This window comes from Egretta garzetta, unplaced genomic scaffold (genome assembly GCF_000687185.1).
Source record: "Egretta garzetta isolate BGI_Z169 unplaced genomic scaffold, ASM68718v1 scaffold27, whole genome shotgun sequence".
Classification (NCBI taxonomy): Eukaryota; Metazoa; Chordata; class Aves; order Pelecaniformes; family Ardeidae; genus Egretta; species Egretta garzetta.
Genome location: NW_009260400.1, coordinates 1,421,957 through 1,442,096, shown reverse-complemented (window position 1 = coordinate 1,442,096; position 20,140 = coordinate 1,421,957). Strand labels below are relative to the sequence as shown.

Sequence of the window (20,140 nt, the reverse complement as noted above, 5' to 3'; positions counted from 1 at the left end):
TGCTCTGCACCCTGCAGAGCCACCAATGTTTCCCTTTTTTCCATCTGAAAATCTGCCCCTTTGACTCCAGGCAGAAATGAGCAAATGTTTAATTAACACATTTGACCTCTTATCAGTCCTCTGCACACAATTTAGGCACTCTTTTCCTGGAGCCTGCTGCAAACCTGTGACCAGGACAGCGTTACAGGGTTCTTCACATCTCGAGTCTTTGAAAATTTTCTTAAACTCTGGATTTGAAAACTGAGAGAACCTGAAACTGTCATCTTCCATTATTATTTTAATACCATTTAAGTTTGTACCTCTTATGCCTGTAGAGTGGTATAAAGTAGAAAACAAGTGCTACCTAGAAAATCAAGAGCTGAGAGGCCTTTAAATTCCTTTTCCTGTCTGTGTTTAAGATTTTCTTTTGTATTTCGTTGTGGGAAGAAAGGGGTTGGAGTTGCCTGAGCATAAATGACGCCTGAAAACGGCTGAGAACAAGCAGCTCATTGCACTAAGTCGCAAAGAGCAGCCTGCTCCTTCTGGTTTTAGCTGGCATTACCCGGTCCCTTCTCACGACATTATTCCTTCTACCAACCCTTTGTTCCATACCATTGTTAAAATGCCAACACATCTCATGTCAGGAAGTTCATTCCCAGTTTAAAAGGATGTCCCAGGTGCACAGCCCGGACTTTGCTCAACCCTTTCCCTTCCCCTCACCTGGTCAGAGCAGTGTGGGTCAGCAAGGACTTGTCGGTCGCTCAAAGCCTCCATTATTTCCATCTGAAGCTCAGCGTGATATGGAAGCAACACCAAGCACGAGAATCCTTACCTGCATGTGGGGATGTATGTTGATGCTCATGACATACACAGTGCATATCACTGAGGCACATTTTTAAAGTGAAGCAGCACCAGTTATATTTGATTATAAACACTTTATTTTTACAGTATATAAAAATATAGGAACAAAATACTGTACAGAAAAATATAAAGTTAAGCAGAGATCTTCTCAATCTCACTTTTAAGAGGGAAGATAAACAGGATCATACTGTGCAAGCCCCAGACTTCAGAAAATAAAACTGTTCTGGCAGTTTAAGCAGCGACACACTCAATCCCAACAGGACTGATGCTGTTACCACGGCCAGAGGCAGAGGCATGCCGAGGGATATGTTTCCAGCACAGGGAACTTGTCCCATGGCTTCCAACATCCTTGCAAGTTGGCTTTCGGTAAATATAAAATGAAACCCAAGTCCTCTTTCATGATCTGGCCTGGAGGTAAACGTTCTCACACCCCTCAGCGTATTTATGGTGAGGGTGCTAAGGGCCCACCCAGCCAGCACATGCCGCCCAACCGATGGGCTCAGGTTTACATGAGCCAGTGACTCTGCAGCATGCTCACACACAAATACAGCCAGAAGCTCGCTGTGACCGGCTGCTGACCTGGCATCTATGATTGAAGGAAGGCAAAGGGTCAGTGAAAGCAAGATGACGAAATCCCAGAGTTTGCACCAGTTCCTCAAAAGGGGGGAGGAAAGAAACCAAAACCACCAAGCCAACAACAAAAAAGCAGCCAGCATTCTTTTTCAAGGTACTGTCCATTTTAGTACATTGCTGTCTGTAAGGAAGACACGGATTTCAGCAGCCAACAGTACAAGAATCATCCTCCTCTTTACCTGTACTTCTCTAGTTTCATTTTCCACAACCAAACTGTTCAAGTTTGCTTGCAGGTGAAGCAGGGAAGAGAGAAGGGGAAGAAAATGGGGGCATTAAGGAATTACAGTGCAAATTATATGCTCATTGGGAAAAAGAACACAAAAGAAAAAAAGGTTCTCTGGAGGTTTTCCAAGCTTGTTCCCTCCACGGCCACAAACCAGGGTCTGTCCTCATCAGGGACTAAATGCCAACTGACCCCAGACCTTCAAAAGAACATGGGAGTATGTTCCCTAAGGCAGCGAACTTGCTTTTACGCTGAGTATCAGCAATGCTAGCGAGATGCTAATATCGCCACCTTTTCAATCACAGCAGGACTCCAGGAGAAAGTGCAGCAGGAGTTCAGGGGGGGGGGGAAAAAAAAAAAAAAAAAAAGCAGCAACACACGCTGGAGACAGTCCAAGAATTACTGCTGTGCTGAGGCAGCTTGCGGAGTTTGACCGACAAAAATTGACCAAAGAGGAAATAAGGGCAGACCTAAAAAGGAACGTGGAGTAAGAAAGGAATTGTTCCAGGCACCAGCACACCCCAGTTCCCAGCTACTGCCAGAAAGGTGCTGTAATGGTTCCCGTCTCCTGTAAGCAGCACATGCAGGACAGCAGCGTCGGGGACTGAGTGCTTGGGTAGGGTTAATCAGCAGCATATTTGGAAAGTTTCTCTGCAGCAGGCATTGGGACCGCTCTCACTGCCACTTGTAGATCTTCACAGTCTTCTCAGTCAGAGTAGCCAGGAGGTGGGTTTGGTTCACTTCCACGGGGCAGATATCCAGCACAGGCAGGTCAGCCTGCAGCTTCTGCAGCAGGGAGCCACTTCCAGCATCCCACAGCTGTGGGACAGAGAAGGTCAAAGACCGCAGGGTTCTCCCCCCACTTCCCATCCAATCCAGAGCTTCCTCTCTCTAGAGAAAAGACTTTGCTCAAGTTGCTTACCTTTCTCTAGAAGAAAAGAAGCAGAAAGACCCTTTCTCCACTTTCACACCCTGCACACACAGGTTTTTAACAGACTCACAGCACGACCTCACCCTGGCTGCCCTCTCCTCTGACCCTGACTCATGAGCTCTCATGCAGCCCATTGTCCAACCTCTGCATCCAAGCTGCTTTTTCATAAAGGGCAACCCTCCTCATCATCTTCCCCATCATTCCTAAAGAGCCTGTGTCCAGCCCTCACAGCGCCTACCGTATTAGCTAGCCCACCAAGTCCCCATTACACCAGTTACAGTGCCCAGTTGTGCCAGCATGCCCAACTATATTCCTCTAGTAGACAACAGGGGCTTGCTACCCACATTCCTTTTGATGGGCACAGACCATGGGCCGTGGCTAATACTGAGTGTCCCACACTATCGGAAAGTTACTCCCACTACAGCAAGCACAACGGACCAACCCGAGTGGGGTAACGTGCATAAGCCAATTCCCACCAAAAGAGACGTATACTGCGACTGCTAAGGCTTCTCTCCCCCCAGAATTGCAACAAACCCCTCCCCCACACTAAAAGGAAGGAGAGATACCAGAGCAGAATTAGAGGCCTCATCACCAGCACACACAAAGATGCTGCCATCCTCCTCCGGGCTCTGAAAAATGGCATTCTTGGTCAGCAACTTGCAGGTGGGCCCAGCGCTGAAAGTCTGAACCGGGTTAGAAGAACACACCACATCGTCAGAGGCCTCCGTCAGCGGGCTGCAACTCAGCTCCATCATCACACAACGCACGCATGGGTGATTTTTACCTGTGTGGCAGAAATAAAAAGGTAATCTTTGGAAAATTTAATTGCGGACAAGGTTTAACAGTAGGAATACAAGCAACACCACCCTGCCACTGCCTCCTTTTGCCCTCACCCTGCTTTTATCTACATACAGACAAACACAGCGTTTTTTAGGGACCACATCCCTGCTGTGGCCTCGGCACCAAAGCCGCTGTTGAACTCGACAAACAGCGGGCCAGAGCTGCAACAAAAGGCAGATTGCAGATGCACGCCATTACGTACTAGGCCTGTACGTCGCGAGGCAGTGCCGTGTGCTGATCTCCGTTTGAATATCGATGCACCCTCCAGGTTCCAGTGGCAAGTGATGAGGCCGGTAGGAATTGCCAGCTTTCTGTTCCCAAAAGCAGGCTCCTTCCAAGGTCCCAGCTAATATTCCACCATAAGGCAGTGACGCTGAGGCCATCCGGGGCAGATAGGACAGCGATACCATGGGGCACCTGAAAGCACAAGCAGCAGGAGTCAGTGCTGCCAGCCACAGCCACGCTGACATTCCGCCTCACCGCTTCAGAGCTCCACCGAAGCTCCAATCACATTGCAAAGCAAGGGCCTAAAGAGGCTACAAAATGGTCCTTTGAAAGCAAGGAACCCCAATGGGTTTGTCAAGGATACGTGAAATTCAACTTAACTGCTGAGCTTTATGTTTTAAAGAAGCATCAGACAGCACACATCAGATGCATGTAAATCAGCATTTGATTCCCCGAGTAGGGAAGTACCAGCATCTCATGCCTCTTTGTAATTTGTCCTTTCCAAATTAAATACTAAACCCAGCTCCAAAACAAATTCAGTTCTTCTGCTTAGGCTGCACCAGTGGACCAGGGGTCCATTTCTGACCACTGTGTGCAAAGCACTTGTCCTAAGTTACACATATACCACGCAACCTTATGAGAGACTTCTCACATCTGTGCTAAATTTGAATTTTCATAGAATCATTTGGTTGGAAAAGACCTTTAAGATCATCGAGTCCAACCGTACCTTTTTGAAAGGGAGATTCACATAAACCAATTTAAACTATTACAAATGCTGTATGATTTATGGAAGCAGCTATGGTTAGCTTAATGTATATTAGTGAAGTTGAGAGGAATGAAAAATCTTTCTGCCATACCTAGACTTCTGAGGGACTAGTTCCTGGACATGAGAGTTCGTGTCTCTCAAATCATATATCATGATCGAGCCATTGACCAAGCCAGCATAGACGTAGTTCGTATCATCGAGACACCAGCAGCAGCTCCAGACAGGCCGGCCGGTGTTGTACGTCTGCACCACTGTATTTGTTGCCAAGCTGCAGAAGAAAAGCACAGCGTTGGTCCATTGCACAAGCATCTACTGATGAGATAACAGCATAATTAAGGTAAGCAAATCCAGCTTTTTAAAGTCTGTAGACAGAAGCATCTCTCTCAGCTGAATTCTGAGTTAACAACTGCTTTACTCCAGACATGAATCTGGAAAATCTAGACAGAATAATCCCTTGGATATTGTCAAGTGATTTATAATTCTTCCAAGCCAATGCTTCTTTTTCCAGATTGATCTTTGGAGACTGGGAAAGGAAATCTCAGAGCAGGGTCTCAGTTGCCTTACTGGAAAGAGAAAGCTAAGTTACTTTTCTGGAAACAATTAGGAGAAGTGACTCTAGCGCAATCCCATAATATCTCATATTCCTAAAATCACAGGGCTCATCTCTTTGGATTACATCTCTCATTAATTATTTCCCTCTTTCTACATGAGAGGAACAGTACTTATGCCTCAAAAGAATCCAATTTAAGCAGGAGCGAGACAGTGAGTGGGGTAAAGACAGTTAAAAGCACATTTATACCGCTATTTCCTTAGAAACTCAATTTGTGGAAGGAAGAGGGGAGTACGCAGAGGGGTGCAGCCCACAACAGCAGATGAAGTTGGTGTCAGAACATATTTGCAAAGGGCAGCAAAGGCTCAGCACACTGAGAACAGTGCGAGGCAGAGGACAGCGCATATCAGAGTAACTCTGAGTATCCTTTACAAGACATGGGGCTCCTCCGTGCGGAAGGTGATTATGCTCCGAACACCAGAGAAGCAAGTAATTGCTTCCAGGTAAGTATAAGGGGAAAAACCACAAAGACAAACCTGGCTGGGGGAACGGGGAGTTTGATATCAGAACAGTGACTGGTTCAAAGCAACAGGAAAGCAAAACCACCAAACAAAAACCCTAAAGTCACGGTGCTATTTTAAATACCTGCAAGCCAGAACAGGAGACCTAAGGACATCTTGGATAATTCCTTTGGGTAGGATGATGATGAAATCAGTAACTAGGGAAGAAAGATGACCAAATGGGGCCTTTTCCTTCAGAGGCAGGCTGAAAGCAGTATGAAGATGCTGCTGAAGCAAGCACTTAACTCTGAGGCACTCTGGGATCAAGCACAAAGGCAAGAGGATCACAGGTTCTGATGCAGCCAGCCAGGCAAGCAAGGGGCAGCTATGGGAGTCAAGTGTCCGGGCAGATACTGCGATGAGAAGCCACTCTCCAGATTAAGCCATGAAAAGAATATCTACCTCATCAGTTAGAAGTCTGACATGCTGACTTTAGCGTCAGCCAGCTTTCTTTGCTTTTAGCCAGTCCAGCAAACATTTCAGCGTGGTAACAGGAAAGCAACATTCTTTACATTTTTGTTGGAGGATTAAGTTTTCTTCATTGCTTCACTCAAGGGAAAGAATTGGGCCTGATCAGTTGTATAACAGACACATATCCTGCCTAACCCTGTACTGACAGATGTGCATAGAGATGTTAACATAACTCAAGAAGAATCAATCCGCCAAAGTTTTGAAGCAGCTTAAGCTTAAAGAGCAGCACAGTGTGGTAAGAAAATACAGTCACAGGCTGTAAATTCTACCAGGACCAGACATGTTTTTCTCTCAGCCTCTGCATAATTAACCTCCAACCTGCTGCTTTAAGTCTCTGCTAGCTCTAGAGAACCTGTGTGCCTCTAGCACATGCTCTACAACACTGTCTACACATTTCACATCCCAGATGAATTCCATGCTCTGCAAGAAGTTTAAAGTCAGAGAAGCCAACAGAGAAGCACAGGGAAGAAAGTGCCCAACCTAAATACCCCTTGTTCCTGTTTTAGGCCATACAAGTTCCCATGCTCCACGCTTCCCTCCAGTAACAGAAAACCCAGCTGACAGTGAATTTCACATCCATACATCATGCTACATTTTTTCCTCAACGCAACTTGGCTAATTTGTGTTAAATTACTTATTTCCCACTGAATTCTCCACAGGAAAGTTACCAGAGAGAGGAAGCTCCATAACACATGTAAAGGATCTGAGAGCAAGAACAAGTCTTTCTCTCTGTTAGTTCCCACGTTCAGGAAGAATAAATGCAGACCTGATCTCCTCTTAGCACTGTCTTTTGGAGAGCAGAATAACAAGTGCTGCAAGACAGAACAAATCCAATCCAGCCTCTCGCACATAGCAAAGCTCCGCTGGGACAAGTTGTTCCCCCCCAGCAGGGCTCACCTGGTAAGTTTGAGAGTGTTGTCCAGAGCAGCAGAGAGCAGCAAGCCATCCGCTCGACTGCCGAAAGCCAGTCCCCGAATCTGTTTACTGTGCATGGGAATGTACTGACTGCTCTTCAGGTTGGCCACGCTCATCATCTTAACACCACAACCTACCACAGAAGAACAATAAAGCAGATTATGGTGAAGCAGTGTCTGTGTAGAACTAGCAGTTCCATGCCAGAACAACGTCTGTACTGAAGCCTGTGGTGGGATGAACATGTAAATGTTATTTGCTGTTCTGGCTAAGAACTGCCACAAATCATTCTTTAGTTCAAATGGCAACAGTGCTAAATCCCCAAGGATCCCACCCAGCAAGAGCAAACTCGATATCAGCATTACAATTCTTGTTACAAGAGCCTACTGCTCTTTAGCCAGTTTCTTCAAAGACATTCTTGCCTTGATAAAAGCCACACACAGTAGGATTACATGGCTATTTAAGAGAACAAGTGTCCCTGCAAAGAAGGCTTACAGGTGAACTTAACCCATATGCTATAGGAGTCACCACAAAGCCTCCATTCAGAGATTCATTCCCTGGCTCCAAAAGTCAGAAAAATAAGGTCAGTTGAATGCAGAAAACAATTTTGTTATGCCTAGAAAAGGCATATTAATTTCCAAATCATTAACCAAATAAAGTAAAGCGTCATTCTTCAGAAAGCATTGAAGTACTTTGCAAATAAAACACTCAGACTCCTAATGCTGCCATCTGCTTCACTGAAAAAGCAAGTTGGTGCTGGTCCAGATGTCAGGTCACTTGTCCCTGGCCATAACAGTGCAACAGAAACAGGACTGCCATGGCTTCTTGGTTTCCTATTTCCTCACTGGGAAACAGTGCTCTTGTCATTCATATTAAAAGAAAAAACAAAAGCAATAAACTTTTCTTTTTCTGAAGAGCATTGACAAATCAGCTGCATGGGGATCAATCCACCTACAATCTGGGGAGCAATGTTTCTCACTCAAGCACGGGAAGCTTCTGCACATGCTGTAGTGCACTGGCTCCTTGTTCTTTCAGAAGACCCACCCTTGCAAGGAGCACCATGCACCCTTTTACCTTCTTGTGGATGTGGTGCTTCAGCAGAAGAGCCAGAGCCCCTCTGCTAGGATTGTGCCGTAGAAGTGATGGGAGAAACAAGCTACCTCGCTAGGCAGAAGCGACTGAGGCCAGGGCCAGATGTCTTAGGAGCATTCCTAGTTTACAAGGCACATGCCCAAGGTCAAGCAAGAGAAGGAGGGAGAGGAGGGAGCAAGCAGAACACACATTTAACTTTCACGTATGAACCCCCAAATCTTGACTTAATTACCAGGAATAAAAGTCGACTGTGGAGAGGGCTGCGATACCACAAGACAACTCAGCGAGTCACAGTACGCCATTACCCTGCAGTTCCCAGTCTGAGACACCACAAAAACCTTTTCCAAGTGGTACTTGCGCTGGCTTTGGCTGGAGGGGAGGCTGCCCGGGAGGCAGGTGCGGGAGCTGCCAGGTTGCTGAGAAGCACTCACATTGTGCTGGGCCACCAGAGCCTTCAGCTCCTGCAAAGAAAAAGACCCAAAGAGCTTTAATGCGTCACTGGCAATGTAACCTACTGTGCTATCTGTTCCCAATGCTGCAACTGCGCTTGTTCTCACATAAAGAGGGAGAATACGGTCCAATTTCCATGCTGTTCCTGAAATGCTGGATTTCCAAGTCCACCAACTATGACCGTGAGCAACTAAAGCATTTAAAATGCTACGCAAGTTCTGGCAGAATGTACTCAAAGTCTGTTATTGTATGTGTTAGACCCTGTGAGAGAGGACTCTTGGGCAACACATAAAAGCCGGTAACAATTACTACCAGATCAATGCTGTTTAGAAAAGAATAAACTGCCAAGTATTACATGCAGCTAAACCACAAGAGAAAGTCAATTAGAACCATTTTCCAGAGTTTCCAGAATACCCCATAAAGAAATAAATCCCAAGTTTCAACATAAAAGGCGTTGCAGGAAACAAATCAGTCTAATGAAGATGACCCTGTTCTTGTAAACCCTGGGCAGCAAATTCCAGGAACGACAACTCTCAAGAGCTCCAGCCCTGCTTTCCACCACCTCCTCCCCTCTCTTCTTCTACCTCAACCAATGAATGCTCAAGGATGCTCAGCAGAGACACAGCCAAGGGCAGCTTCCATCAGCAACAAGGTATTCCTAGAATTCCTCTTTCCACAGAGGTCATCAGGGGTGAGGTGGGTATGCAAATAGTGACACTGGCATATTGTGAGTCAACTAAAAATGCCCCCCAAAAAAGCCCATTGAACAACTTGTTGTAATCCAAGGGCAAAACCCAGACAGTACAGAACCCCAGGGGTATTAGGGGGAGTGAATATATTAAGAAAATTGCTACTTGCTTTCCGTTGTCTGAGCAACATAGATTATGCTTCAAATACTATGTAATTTTTAAACAATTAAGGGCCACGAGAGTGATATTATGAATATATTAGTAGATTGCAAGCTAGCTTTGATATTGAACCAGCCACTACCACTTAACTCACATCTATGCAAAGGCAGTGGATCTCAGAGGCAAGATCAAAGATCAAGCTCTACATTAATAGTTACCATCGAGACCTGTAAGTTTTGGAAACTGCTCAAGAGAACAGTTCTGGTATTTCACAGAAGTTTGATCTGCTTTGCATCAAACTCATTGGGAATTCCCCAAGGGAATAAAAATCAAAGCTGAAGACTCGAGATGATCCCATTAGAGCAAGCAAAGACAGAACAACCTGGGGAGGAAGAAGAGGGGGCCAGGGGGTGCCAGGATGCTTATGATGGAAGCTATAGCTTTGGGCTAGAGCAAGCAGTCAGTGAAAACACAGGTAACTTAAAAGAAAGTAACTTTTAATCAAAAATTTAATAAACTCCTTCTTTCTAAAAGGCAGGAGGATACCGCCACCACTCAGGATCAGAAGAGATTAAACTTATTTATTGCTCTGAGGAGTTTACAAACGCCTCCTTGTCACCTGCACTCAACATTCAACTTTTACACAAGTTCTTAAAAAGGAAACCAGACAATTAAACCCACAAGGACTATTAGTACCGTGTTTACATTTAAACACAATGAACAAACCCAGCAGAATCAGAAGTCTTAACTGGAGACACATTACCAAGGCGATTAAAAATGTTGCACTGCAGAACAGATTCCACTAATTGTGCTCAAAAGAACTCTTCTGGTAGCGTAAGCCTGTACCTTCCTTTAAGATGTTTGCAGTTTTCCTGATGCCTGGTTGTTGACTAAGGGCCTCGAGGGCACACTCGCCTCTCTGCACACGCTAGGACTGCCTCCTAGATTTCAGCTTTCAGGGATGCATGAACACAGGTTGGGGGAAAAAAAAAAGGATATATGGCAAAATCTTCCTAAGGAGCATGTAGGAGAGCACAATGAATAGGAAAGGAAAACCACCCACTACAACAAATTCAGAACAGTTTTGAGTATTAGGTTACAGTCTTAATAGCTGATATGGAGCCTTAAGGACAAAGGCTGTTATCAGGTGGCTGTCGCTCTCTGGCTGTGCTCCCACAGCCCTCTTACGCCTGCTGCCTCACACTGCACAGCCTTGCGTTTAATAAACACATAACTGTACAACCTCAAGCTACTGTGCAGCACTACAGGCAGTCAGTCCACCTTCCTTTGGTTCAGGTTCAAATTCAGTCAAAGGGACACGAAGCATTTTTAATTGGGTTCACTGTAAGTAATAGCTGAATGAAATACCAGGTTCTACTTATTTCTTCTACATCTTCCTCAGACATCAACTGGAGGCGATCACAAAGATGAAAGACTTCTATGCAATAAAACCATTAGCCTAAAATTCTTCTAACAGTGCTAGGTTCACAAATTTTTATTGATGTTTTGCCATCCAATTCTTTTTGGATGCTCTGAAAATCCTATTTAAAAAAACCTTTGCCAATACATCAAGCAATATAAACAAACCTCTGCAAGGCTCACAACTTACTTTCTTCTCCCCAGCAGCATGCAACCTCCCGTCATCTCCCTGTCAGTCCTCCCTTTACTGCTCCATTTGCACAGAGCTTCTGTTTCCCGCTCGCAAAAGTGAATCTCCTACCCCAGTTGATCAGTGGTATTAATGCCAGAAGCCAAAGACCGTTTGCTTATCGTTAGCTAACCTTTATTGCAAAATTTGGCAGATTCAGGAGGAGTACTGCAGTAGCTCACATCTGATTCCCAAGTTCTTTGTCCTCACAATGGAAGAACTTTAGGCAAAAGTAAGGCTTCAGTAGCACTGCCTCCAAAATGCAAGCCTGAACCTGCCACGCAATGTGCAGCATATAGCTCAGCCCAGCACGTGCTGCAGGTTTACATATAAAACGGCACCGTTGAGAGCTTTCTTCCAGAGTTTTAGTAAGCTACCTACCCTCTCTCCCCTCAAATTCCTTTCTTCATATATTTTCATACAGCTAAAAACTTACAAAACATCCCTTTTCTAGCCTTAATCATCTTAAATATTTCAATAACAAAGTATAATGGACAAGAGCAGGGAAAAAACACATAAAAACCTAAAAAAGGTCGTAACTAGTGACATGACTGCTGATGAGGCACAGCTCTCAAGCACATTAGCAACAAGAAAGGGTTCACGCAGTGACTTTTGGGGGGAAAACGATGGCATTTGCTGTCCGTAAGACTTCAGACACCAAAATTTGTATGCAAGCAGTGAACATCGTAACTATTCCAATAGAGTTCTATGCAGCTGAACTTTGCCATACCAAATGTGCCCATAGCATACGGACATTTCATGCATTTCTTTTGTAATCCCACAGCACTTTCTTTTCTATATTGACTTATGGCTTTGTATGCTGATTAAACATGTTTTCGGGTGCCATCAGTAACATTGCTTGCTGAAAGGACCAGGGAAGCCAACTTGAGATGTAACAAGGCAAATTCGGATTAGATGTTAGGGGGAAAAAAAAAATTTCTCTGTGGGAAATTGGTCAAATGATGAGCTGTCCAGAAAGGCTGTGCGATCTGCTTGCATACACTCAACACCCGGCATGACAGTGCCCTGAGCAACCCAATGCTGAAGTTACCCAACTAGGGTCCCTTCCAACCTAAATGATTCTGCGCAAGGAGTTGCTTTACTAGATGACCTCTCTCATAAGAGAATGAACTCGTTAGGCATATGCCTAAAATATAAGCAAGCTTAGACTTACTCCAGACTTCTTGCCAACTTTCTGCTCCCCAGCACATTATTATACTTTCAGTTTATTCATAGTATAAACAAGCACCTTAAAATTGCTTCCAGCATTCACACGAACCACTACGGGACAGTGATGAATGCAGTATAAATACCAAAGCAGAGCTTAAAGAACACAGGGTACTTAATCTTTATAACATGTGACTTCAATTCAGTTAGACTGGATACTCCATCATTTAACACCAAAAGAATTGCAGGAAGACATTATGGACGTGCTGTTTTATCTTATTCACATTTTTAAGCCGAAGTTTAAAGCGGAGCAATTTTCTTATTAGCTCTGATGAACGTACAGCTTCATGCAAGAATTTAGGCAAGCAATTTATAAAGCCTTATCTTACGTCACACAGGAAGACTTCAGCAAAGAAGATGTTGCTTAATGTACAGACATGAATAACCAAGGCTATAAAAAAATCCAGAAGTAGAAAAAAAGCATAAAATTGAGTTACTAGACAGTGAGAGATTAGATATCATTACCTCATACAACAAAAAAAAAAAAAAAGGAGGAAAACCGGCTGAGAAACAGGCTGTTGGAAAACCTAGCACTGCTGGAACATGCCTTCCAACATTCACAGTTGGAAGGATCAATCAAGTCCACAATTTATGATAGATATATGATAATTTATGTGATAACATACACATGAAATGATGATAAATTTTTAATTTGTGATGGGTTACAAAATATCGCAGTCTTGCATGAGACAGAAAGGAAGCAGCTGTTTAGCAACCAGTCATTTATTCTGAGTAATTTGTATTTTAAGGGGACAGAGGCACCTCTTTGCAGGTCTTCAGCCCATGCATACGGCCTACCCTACTGACAGGCCAGGTCTCATGGTACCAGAAGGTGCTTAAGCAGATTGTTGACTGGCCTTCACAAAAAAATTAGGGGTTTTATGCAAAAAAAATAAAGGAAAATAACAAACAGCCACACCTCTTCAAAAACTACTTCTCAAAGGCTCTCAACTAACAATAGGTCCCATTACAGGTTTACTATAGAGATTTTCAAAGCTTACTTTGATGCAGCCAAGAGAAAGATGAGGAGAATAAGTTTGGTGCTGCATTGCCAGGCCTTTCCCAGCACCATAAAAGCCAAGGAGGAACCTGCAACATCAGCAGCCAAAAACCCCTACTGCTAATCTGTACTTGCAACTTTGATTAAGTCTTAGAAGCACAAAAAAAGGTCAGCGTTGTGTAGCATACATGAATATGCCAGCCTGGGATGTTTAGAATACTCCTGATGAATTCACCAATTGAGTTTACTAGATCTTGCTGCTTATTAAAACCAGTCTTCTCTCCTCTCAGGTAACATGCAAAAGACAGGTTGAAGGGAAAGGAAATCCTCTGGGTATTAGTGTGAGACTCACCTGAACTTGCTTGCGGAGTTTGCTGCATTCATCTGTCAAAACCTGCAACTGGAGACGGCTCTGTGCAGATTCCAGCTCTGCCTGTCTCCGCAACATCTGCTCCTTTTCTAAAGAGCTGGAGGAATGAGCAAAGCAATCCTTAGGACCAGGTATTACACTGGGACGCTTCTCTGGGCTGTCTACTCCTATGCCCAGACTTCATTGCAACACAAGTCCTGTTCAGGTAAATTCAAAAGTAACAGAAAATCTGGTAGCACACTCATCCAGTACATTCACCTCAAGATGTTCTCGGTTATGCAATTGTACCAAATGACTCACTCAAAGTATTGTTCCATAGAAACAACAGCCTCTCTCCTCACTCTCTCCAAACGTGCCAATTTAGGAGAACAAGAGAGAAATCAGGGTTTGTTTTTTTTTTTCCTACAGAAACAGTTTAGCAAATTCTATACCATCAACATCCACATAATATACCTTGTCAGTAATACAGCAAGACAGAACACAGCAAGATCTTCAAGCTTGTTTCTACTACCAGGAACTAATTTTGTATTTCAGGAAATACAGCTGGACCCAAAATAGACAGATACATTCTCTGTGACTGCCCGTATAGAAGCCATGCTTACTACCTCACCTTGAGCCTAAAAGTGCATACACACAATTTAGCAGCAGCAGTTCTGATAACATACTTCAATTTCTCTTTCATATATGCTTTACATATGAAGGAATAGTTAAAGAGGGGGAAGAAACAGTGGTATTACTTAAAGTTATCTGCACGTTTAGTCTACAGTGTTGACTGCTGCATTCTGCACTTTGAAAGCTGCAATATTCCAGTTGTTTCAGTAGTTCAGGTACAGGGAGATCTAGCTTGCCTAAGGACCTTCTGAATATACAGACCCAGCCTTGCATGTTTACCAAACACAGAATTCTGTCATTTCCCTATAGTGTCTTTTTTTTTTTTTTTTTTTTTTTTTTGCTGTGGAAGAAACAGCCGAAATGCTATATTGAACCATCGCAAATGCATCCTTTACGCAAGTACCCAGAGAGCCCGAAGGCTGGCTTTTTTGAATGTGAAGAACAAGACGCATCATCTTAAACCTAATTCAAGACTGTGCAAACAATATCAATGCATGCATCAGTGTTTAAATTTGCCTGCCACTCATGGCCCTGTGCCACGAAGGAGCCACTGCCAGCAACTTAACTAGACTAGCAGGCAGTTGTTGCTGTCTGCCTCCCCATGAAAACAGGAGGCAGAGGAGGAGTAGGACAAGTGGGGGAAGAGCTCCAGCGAGACTGAGATACAAGCAGCAGTTGGACAACTACCTCTCCATGAGAGAGAGTAAGATTTAAACACCCAAATGTCTCCCGTGCTTTTGAGAAAAATCTTATTTATCATTTGTTTTGTAGTGTCAATCCAGTAAAAGAAGTGTGATCCTTCTAAAGGTACAGTCCAAAAACCATCAGGCAGTGGCAATCTGGACAGAAGAGATATTTTCCCTTCATGACAGATACTCCTCAATTATTTCTGATTAATAATTACCAGGATAGTGAGGTTTCTGTTGAAAGACTGCATTGAAAGAACAGCAGTATAGTTAGAGACATGTGCAGAAGACCCCAATTAAATTCTATTCACTACCAGATTCAGGAGAACTCTGGTATCTGCAGCCTTTTAATTTCAAACAGTATCTGTGACAGCATCTTACTGAAAAGAAATTAATCCCCATTTTCATACCTGCTTTTCCTTTTTTTCCAAGAAAAAGTCTACATTTAAGTTGGAGGGGGAAGCAGAGTCATAGTAATGCTTGCTGACCTTTTGTAAATAAAACTACATGAAGAGTTTGACAAAGCAAGATGGAAAGTGATTCATGTGAGAGATTACTCTGATTAATGCATGCAGAAAAGGTCAGCTATTCACCCCCCTTGCATTTCGAAATATGCCTCGCTTTTCTCATTTAATGATGAATTAGCAATATATGGCTTTTTGACAATAACTCTGCATGTTCTCCCATGATGACATTTCAGGCTACAGCACAAGATAGCTTTTGCTATTTCAGTGCTGCAAACACAAGAATTCTGTACCAAGAGAAAATTCTCTTTCCAGGTAAGACACATGCAACCCAGCAAGGCCTTGGTTTGTTAGGCCAGCCATACTCATGATAATCCCCAAGGGAATGCACAAATTGCTTTAGGCAGTACAGGAAATGAAAGCAGTAAGTAGAAACCAGACTGCAGCTTTCAATGGCATGGCAGTGAGTGAGGAAGTTATCTTTATGTGGAGACTTCGTACCTTTTCATGCGTTCCTGTTCGCTAGTATCCAGTGCCTTCAAAGTACGAGCATAGAGGATCACAATGTCAGAACGTTTTGCTTTCTTATTGCACTGAAATAAAAGACAAGCTCAGTTCAGCTACAAGAATTTAATTATCCCAAACTATGCATCCCTACAAGTTGCTAGGCATTACTTTGAAAAATCCTTATAGCTTTGAAGGGAGGGGTTGTCTACTTGAAAACAAGTCCCCAAAACCACAAACATACCACAGCGTGTCTGCAAGACACTCCCTCATACAGACACCAGAGCTCTAATTGAGGCTACAATGGTTCAGATCGTGTATCCCATTGCACCTTTAATAATGTGTCTCCTTGCTTCCCACTAAACTTGTTCTGTTGAAGTACCAGCAGTGGAGCATGGTTAGGTAAATTCCAGGAGGAAAAATAAATAAATAAATAACCAGACAAAGTGTGTGTGTGTGTGGGGGGAAACAAAACAAAACAAAAAGATCTAAACCAAAACACCAGCCCAGCTAGTATTTTGAAAACATCAAGACCGGCTGCTTGGCCAACAGACAAGGATTTGGGAAGCCATGAGTATACACTCAACTCTTATTTACATACTATATTCTTTTGATCAAATCCTATAGGCCTAAGTCCATAAAAGCGTTCCCATGTCAGTACAAAACACTGACATCCCACCAACTTCAGTGATACATGGGGAGTCAGATTTTCCAGTGATTTTGTGTGTCTGGCTGTGACCATTTAGTACTTTAGATTCACCTTAAGAAGAAGAGAGAATACCTTCCTGTGCTGGGACTTGGAAGACATTATGGCATTGGCACGCTTACTTTGTTGATCAGAAAAGAGGCAGCGGATACTCAGATGGAGTAACCTCCACCGAACATTAAATTACTACGTGGACTTCTATTATTTAGTAGCATGAAGATATTGCGGGCAACAGTTTCAGATCAAACCACCTCCCTCCCTTCGTAAAGCACTGCCTTGCAGAGCAGTCAGTGGCTAAGACAGCTTTCCTGGGAGCCAGCAGCTGTCACTGGCAGGATCAGGAGTGCTGCGATTTCACAGTAACTTGCACTCAAGCCACTTAGTATACAGAGCACCACACACAGCAACTCTGTGCTATTCAAATAGAGAATGCCCAGTCACAAAGGACAGCAACTGAAAATGAAGGGAAGATGATTTAGCTGCAAGGTTCTCTCCAGAGCAAGAAGTTCTCCCAGTAAATTTCCAGTGATGTAATTACTGGAGGAAAAAGAAGAAAATCCTTACAAGTTGTTAGTGTTCAAGAAGAAAACAGTCACAAAATTCCAAAGAGCAAAGATGCCGGGAAGGTCTCCAAGAACTCTGCCTAGGCCTGGAGTGGGTGAAGAAAAGCTTACACGGAACTGACAGGGATAAGAAAAATAAGGTTTGGGCCTTGGGCCTTTGCAATGGCAACAGCAATTCCTTTGGTTTAATCACAGTGCACATCAACAGGAAGTTTCTTGTTGAGAGGAGGGAATCCTGCACAAAGTCAAGCAAGACCATGGAAGCTCTCAAAATCATAGAATCCTTTACGTCGGAAAAGACCTTCAAGATCATCAAGCCCAACTGTTAAAATGACAAAGCCAAAGAAACCCTGGGCCTTCCAGCCACCCACTTGGCAGAACTGAATCCTATTTGCAAAGTACTCATTGACCTATTTTTTTTGTCAACATTCCTTTCTGGAAAAAAGGAATAAGGAATGGAAGCACATCACAGAGAAATGTAGACCTAATCAAGAGATCAATGTTACCCATGGAAACAAACCTGAAAAGAGAACCTTAAAAAGCAGATCCACCACTTGCAAATGGATATTAAAGGATGCAACTTGCTTCTCCGTTCACTTTCTGTGAGTTACCTGAACAACCTGATCTGTTTAAAGGCTGCAAAAGCAGATGCAGTTCAAAACAGAAGATTAACTGACTGAAAACAGTTCTAAAACAGATTTCTTGTGCAATAATGTATTCTTTATGCTTAGTTAATTGCTTCCAGGAATCTGTCTGCCATTCCCACACTCCAGGACCACAGTGCAGTGTTCTGAAACCAATTAATTACAGGTTTAGCACTTTTAACTCTCAAACTTCTGGGTTGCTATTCACAAATGCTCTACTTCAAGACAAAAATTCAAGTCAGAATCCTCCCTTCAGAGCAGTGCTAGTTGTTCCTGGCCTAGTTACATCAAAATAATGGTGATTTGTGTTATTTCTGACAGCAGGCAAAGATGGATTCTTCATACAGCAAGCAGCCATAAGAGCTATGGTGCTCACGCCCGCAGAAGTTACCCGATAGCAACTCCTTTCCAGTGCATTTTACCTGGGGGCACTTCCCTGCCTGTCCCTTGAGCCACCTTTCAATGCAGGTGTAACCAAATAGGTGTCCGCACCGCAACGCAGAGAGACGGTGGCCCCCAGCATTGGTCCATGGCTCAAAGCAGATTGCACAGGTATCCCCTTCCTCCTCCTCATCCAGCAGCGTGACAGGAAGCAATGGTTCCGATTTCTTTAGTGGAGTTCTCTAGTATTAAAAATTTAAAAAAAAAAAAAAAAACAAACACAAAAACAAAAAACATGTAACATTTTTTAGACAAATGCAGCATTTATCATATTTACTCAGTCTCCTAAAGCATTTAGGTCACCTTACTTGCTTTTGCTGGACTGCAGCCTCTTCATCTTCATGACTTCCATGTTCTGCAGAAGCTTGAGGTGGCTCTGCTTGGACCTGACTGGAAACTAAAGAAAGCATCGCTTAAATGAACTGATATATAGCAGGAGGAAAGGAGTTCTCCTCAACTTGATCCAAAATCATCAGGGCACAAGGTAAGCAGTGTAACAACGGCAGAGGTTACCTACAAAGCTTCAGATCAGCGCCCTGGATGCTGCAGGTCAGTCTGTGGGTAAGCCCTTCTAGTCATCGACAGCAGCGCTAAAGAACTTGATGTTTTCTTTTATAGAAAGCAGCAGAATTTCAATGAAAAGGGAGAGGTCTTTTAAAGACAGCCATTGTTATCAGGATTTTCTGACCTGCTGGAAACAAGCATTTCTGTATACAGGTCTATAGCTAGGCTGATATAAGGTTACACCCCTGCATCTTCATGCCCGGAGAAAGACACCAATATGCAGCAGTTATTTTGCCAAGGGATCTAAGCATGCATATTTCATGTGCCAGGAAAGCATTTACCATATGCTAGCTGTCCATTCACCCCGACTTAAGTAGTTTTCCAGCTGGTAGTTATCCCAACTATCAATTCTGCTGGGCCATATGTTTTTGTGGTGGGCCTCTGTTAGCCCTTCTGTTGAAGCATGGGCACACAGAAACACTATGTTTGGATTACCAGCACAGGCAAACTAAAAAAGCAGCAGAAATCACTGTTTCCTCCCATCTCCTGGCAAAAGTTATTAGTCATGGTTAGTATTCGAGGCAGATATTCTCGATCCAGTGGAGAGGTATCACCTAACCCTGGCTAATGTCAGTAAAGTTTTCAGTCTCTATGGTTCAGGGCTGTACAGGAACCAGTGGCTTACATAAGCCAAAAAAAAAAAAAAAAAATACAAGGGGATTCCAGAAAACCCAACAGAGAGCATATGTTCACACAATATTAGACAGCACTTAACAGCTTGAGCTCCTGTCACGTGTAAGACTAACTCGGAGCAAGCAGAATGAATCTGTTCAGAAGACACCTCGTAGATGTACCCTCAAAAAAACCTGTCAGGGTTGGCTTGGCCAATCAAAACCAAACCTAAGGGCAGAGAATGAAACCTAAGGACATTCCTTAGAGACTAAAGTAAAAAAAAAACAAAACCACTCTTGTTCTCATATCCTCTGGGCATCGATAACCTTGAACAGCAAGTTAACTATTTGTCACTCTTACATAAACCGCATATGTTCCTCACAAACAATGTCACTGAAGTGCGTGGCAGCCTGCGAAGGAGTCTGGATAAAGGATTGCAATCCAGAAAAAGCAGAGGAAAGAAAAAGACAAACTGTCCTAAGTACCTCTACCTCCTCAGCTAAGTGTCACAAGAAGTTACAGGAATGAAAAGAAAACTCTAAACTGAAGCAGGCTGAAATCGCAAATAATTAAAAAAAAAAAATACCGAATCAGATCCTTCTCTGAAAACTGAAAGCACTGCTGATCTCCAGACATGTGACTTGATGTCTTCAATAATATTCATTGATAATATATAACACCGGAAGTGCACTAAGTAATAATCTCTAAATTTGAAGTTATTCTGAACATTTCCAGGATTATTTACAAGCAGCAGCCTG

General features: G+C 43.4%; 1 protein-coding gene across 2 annotated transcripts in view; it reads right to left on the bottom strand.

The window, feature by feature from the left end:
- Nucleotides 1-2,058: 2,058 nt before the first annotated feature.
- The window catches only part of LOC104130236 (E3 ubiquitin-protein ligase RFWD3), a 29,400-nt gene continuing 11,318 nt past the window's right edge, over nt 2,059-20,140 (bottom strand). For both annotated transcript variants that reach the window (XM_009643260.2, XM_035898788.1), the window contains 10 exons: nt 18,515-18,603; nt 18,188-18,388; nt 15,850-15,941; nt 13,569-13,683; nt 8,276-8,504; nt 6,937-7,087; nt 4,550-4,726; nt 3,670-3,884; nt 3,194-3,411; nt 2,059-2,515 (listed from right to left, as the gene is read on the bottom strand). In XM_009643260.2, the coding sequence (XP_009641555.2) occupies nt 2,372-2,515; nt 3,194-3,411; nt 3,670-3,884; nt 4,550-4,726; nt 6,937-7,087; nt 8,276-8,504; nt 13,569-13,683; nt 15,850-15,941; nt 18,188-18,388; nt 18,515-18,603 (1,631 nt within the window). In that variant the 3' untranslated portion in view covers nt 2,059-2,371. The remainder of the gene's footprint in view (nt 2,516-3,193; nt 3,412-3,669; nt 3,885-4,549; nt 4,727-6,936; nt 7,088-8,275; nt 8,505-13,568; nt 13,684-15,849; nt 15,942-18,187; nt 18,389-18,514; nt 18,604-20,140) is intronic.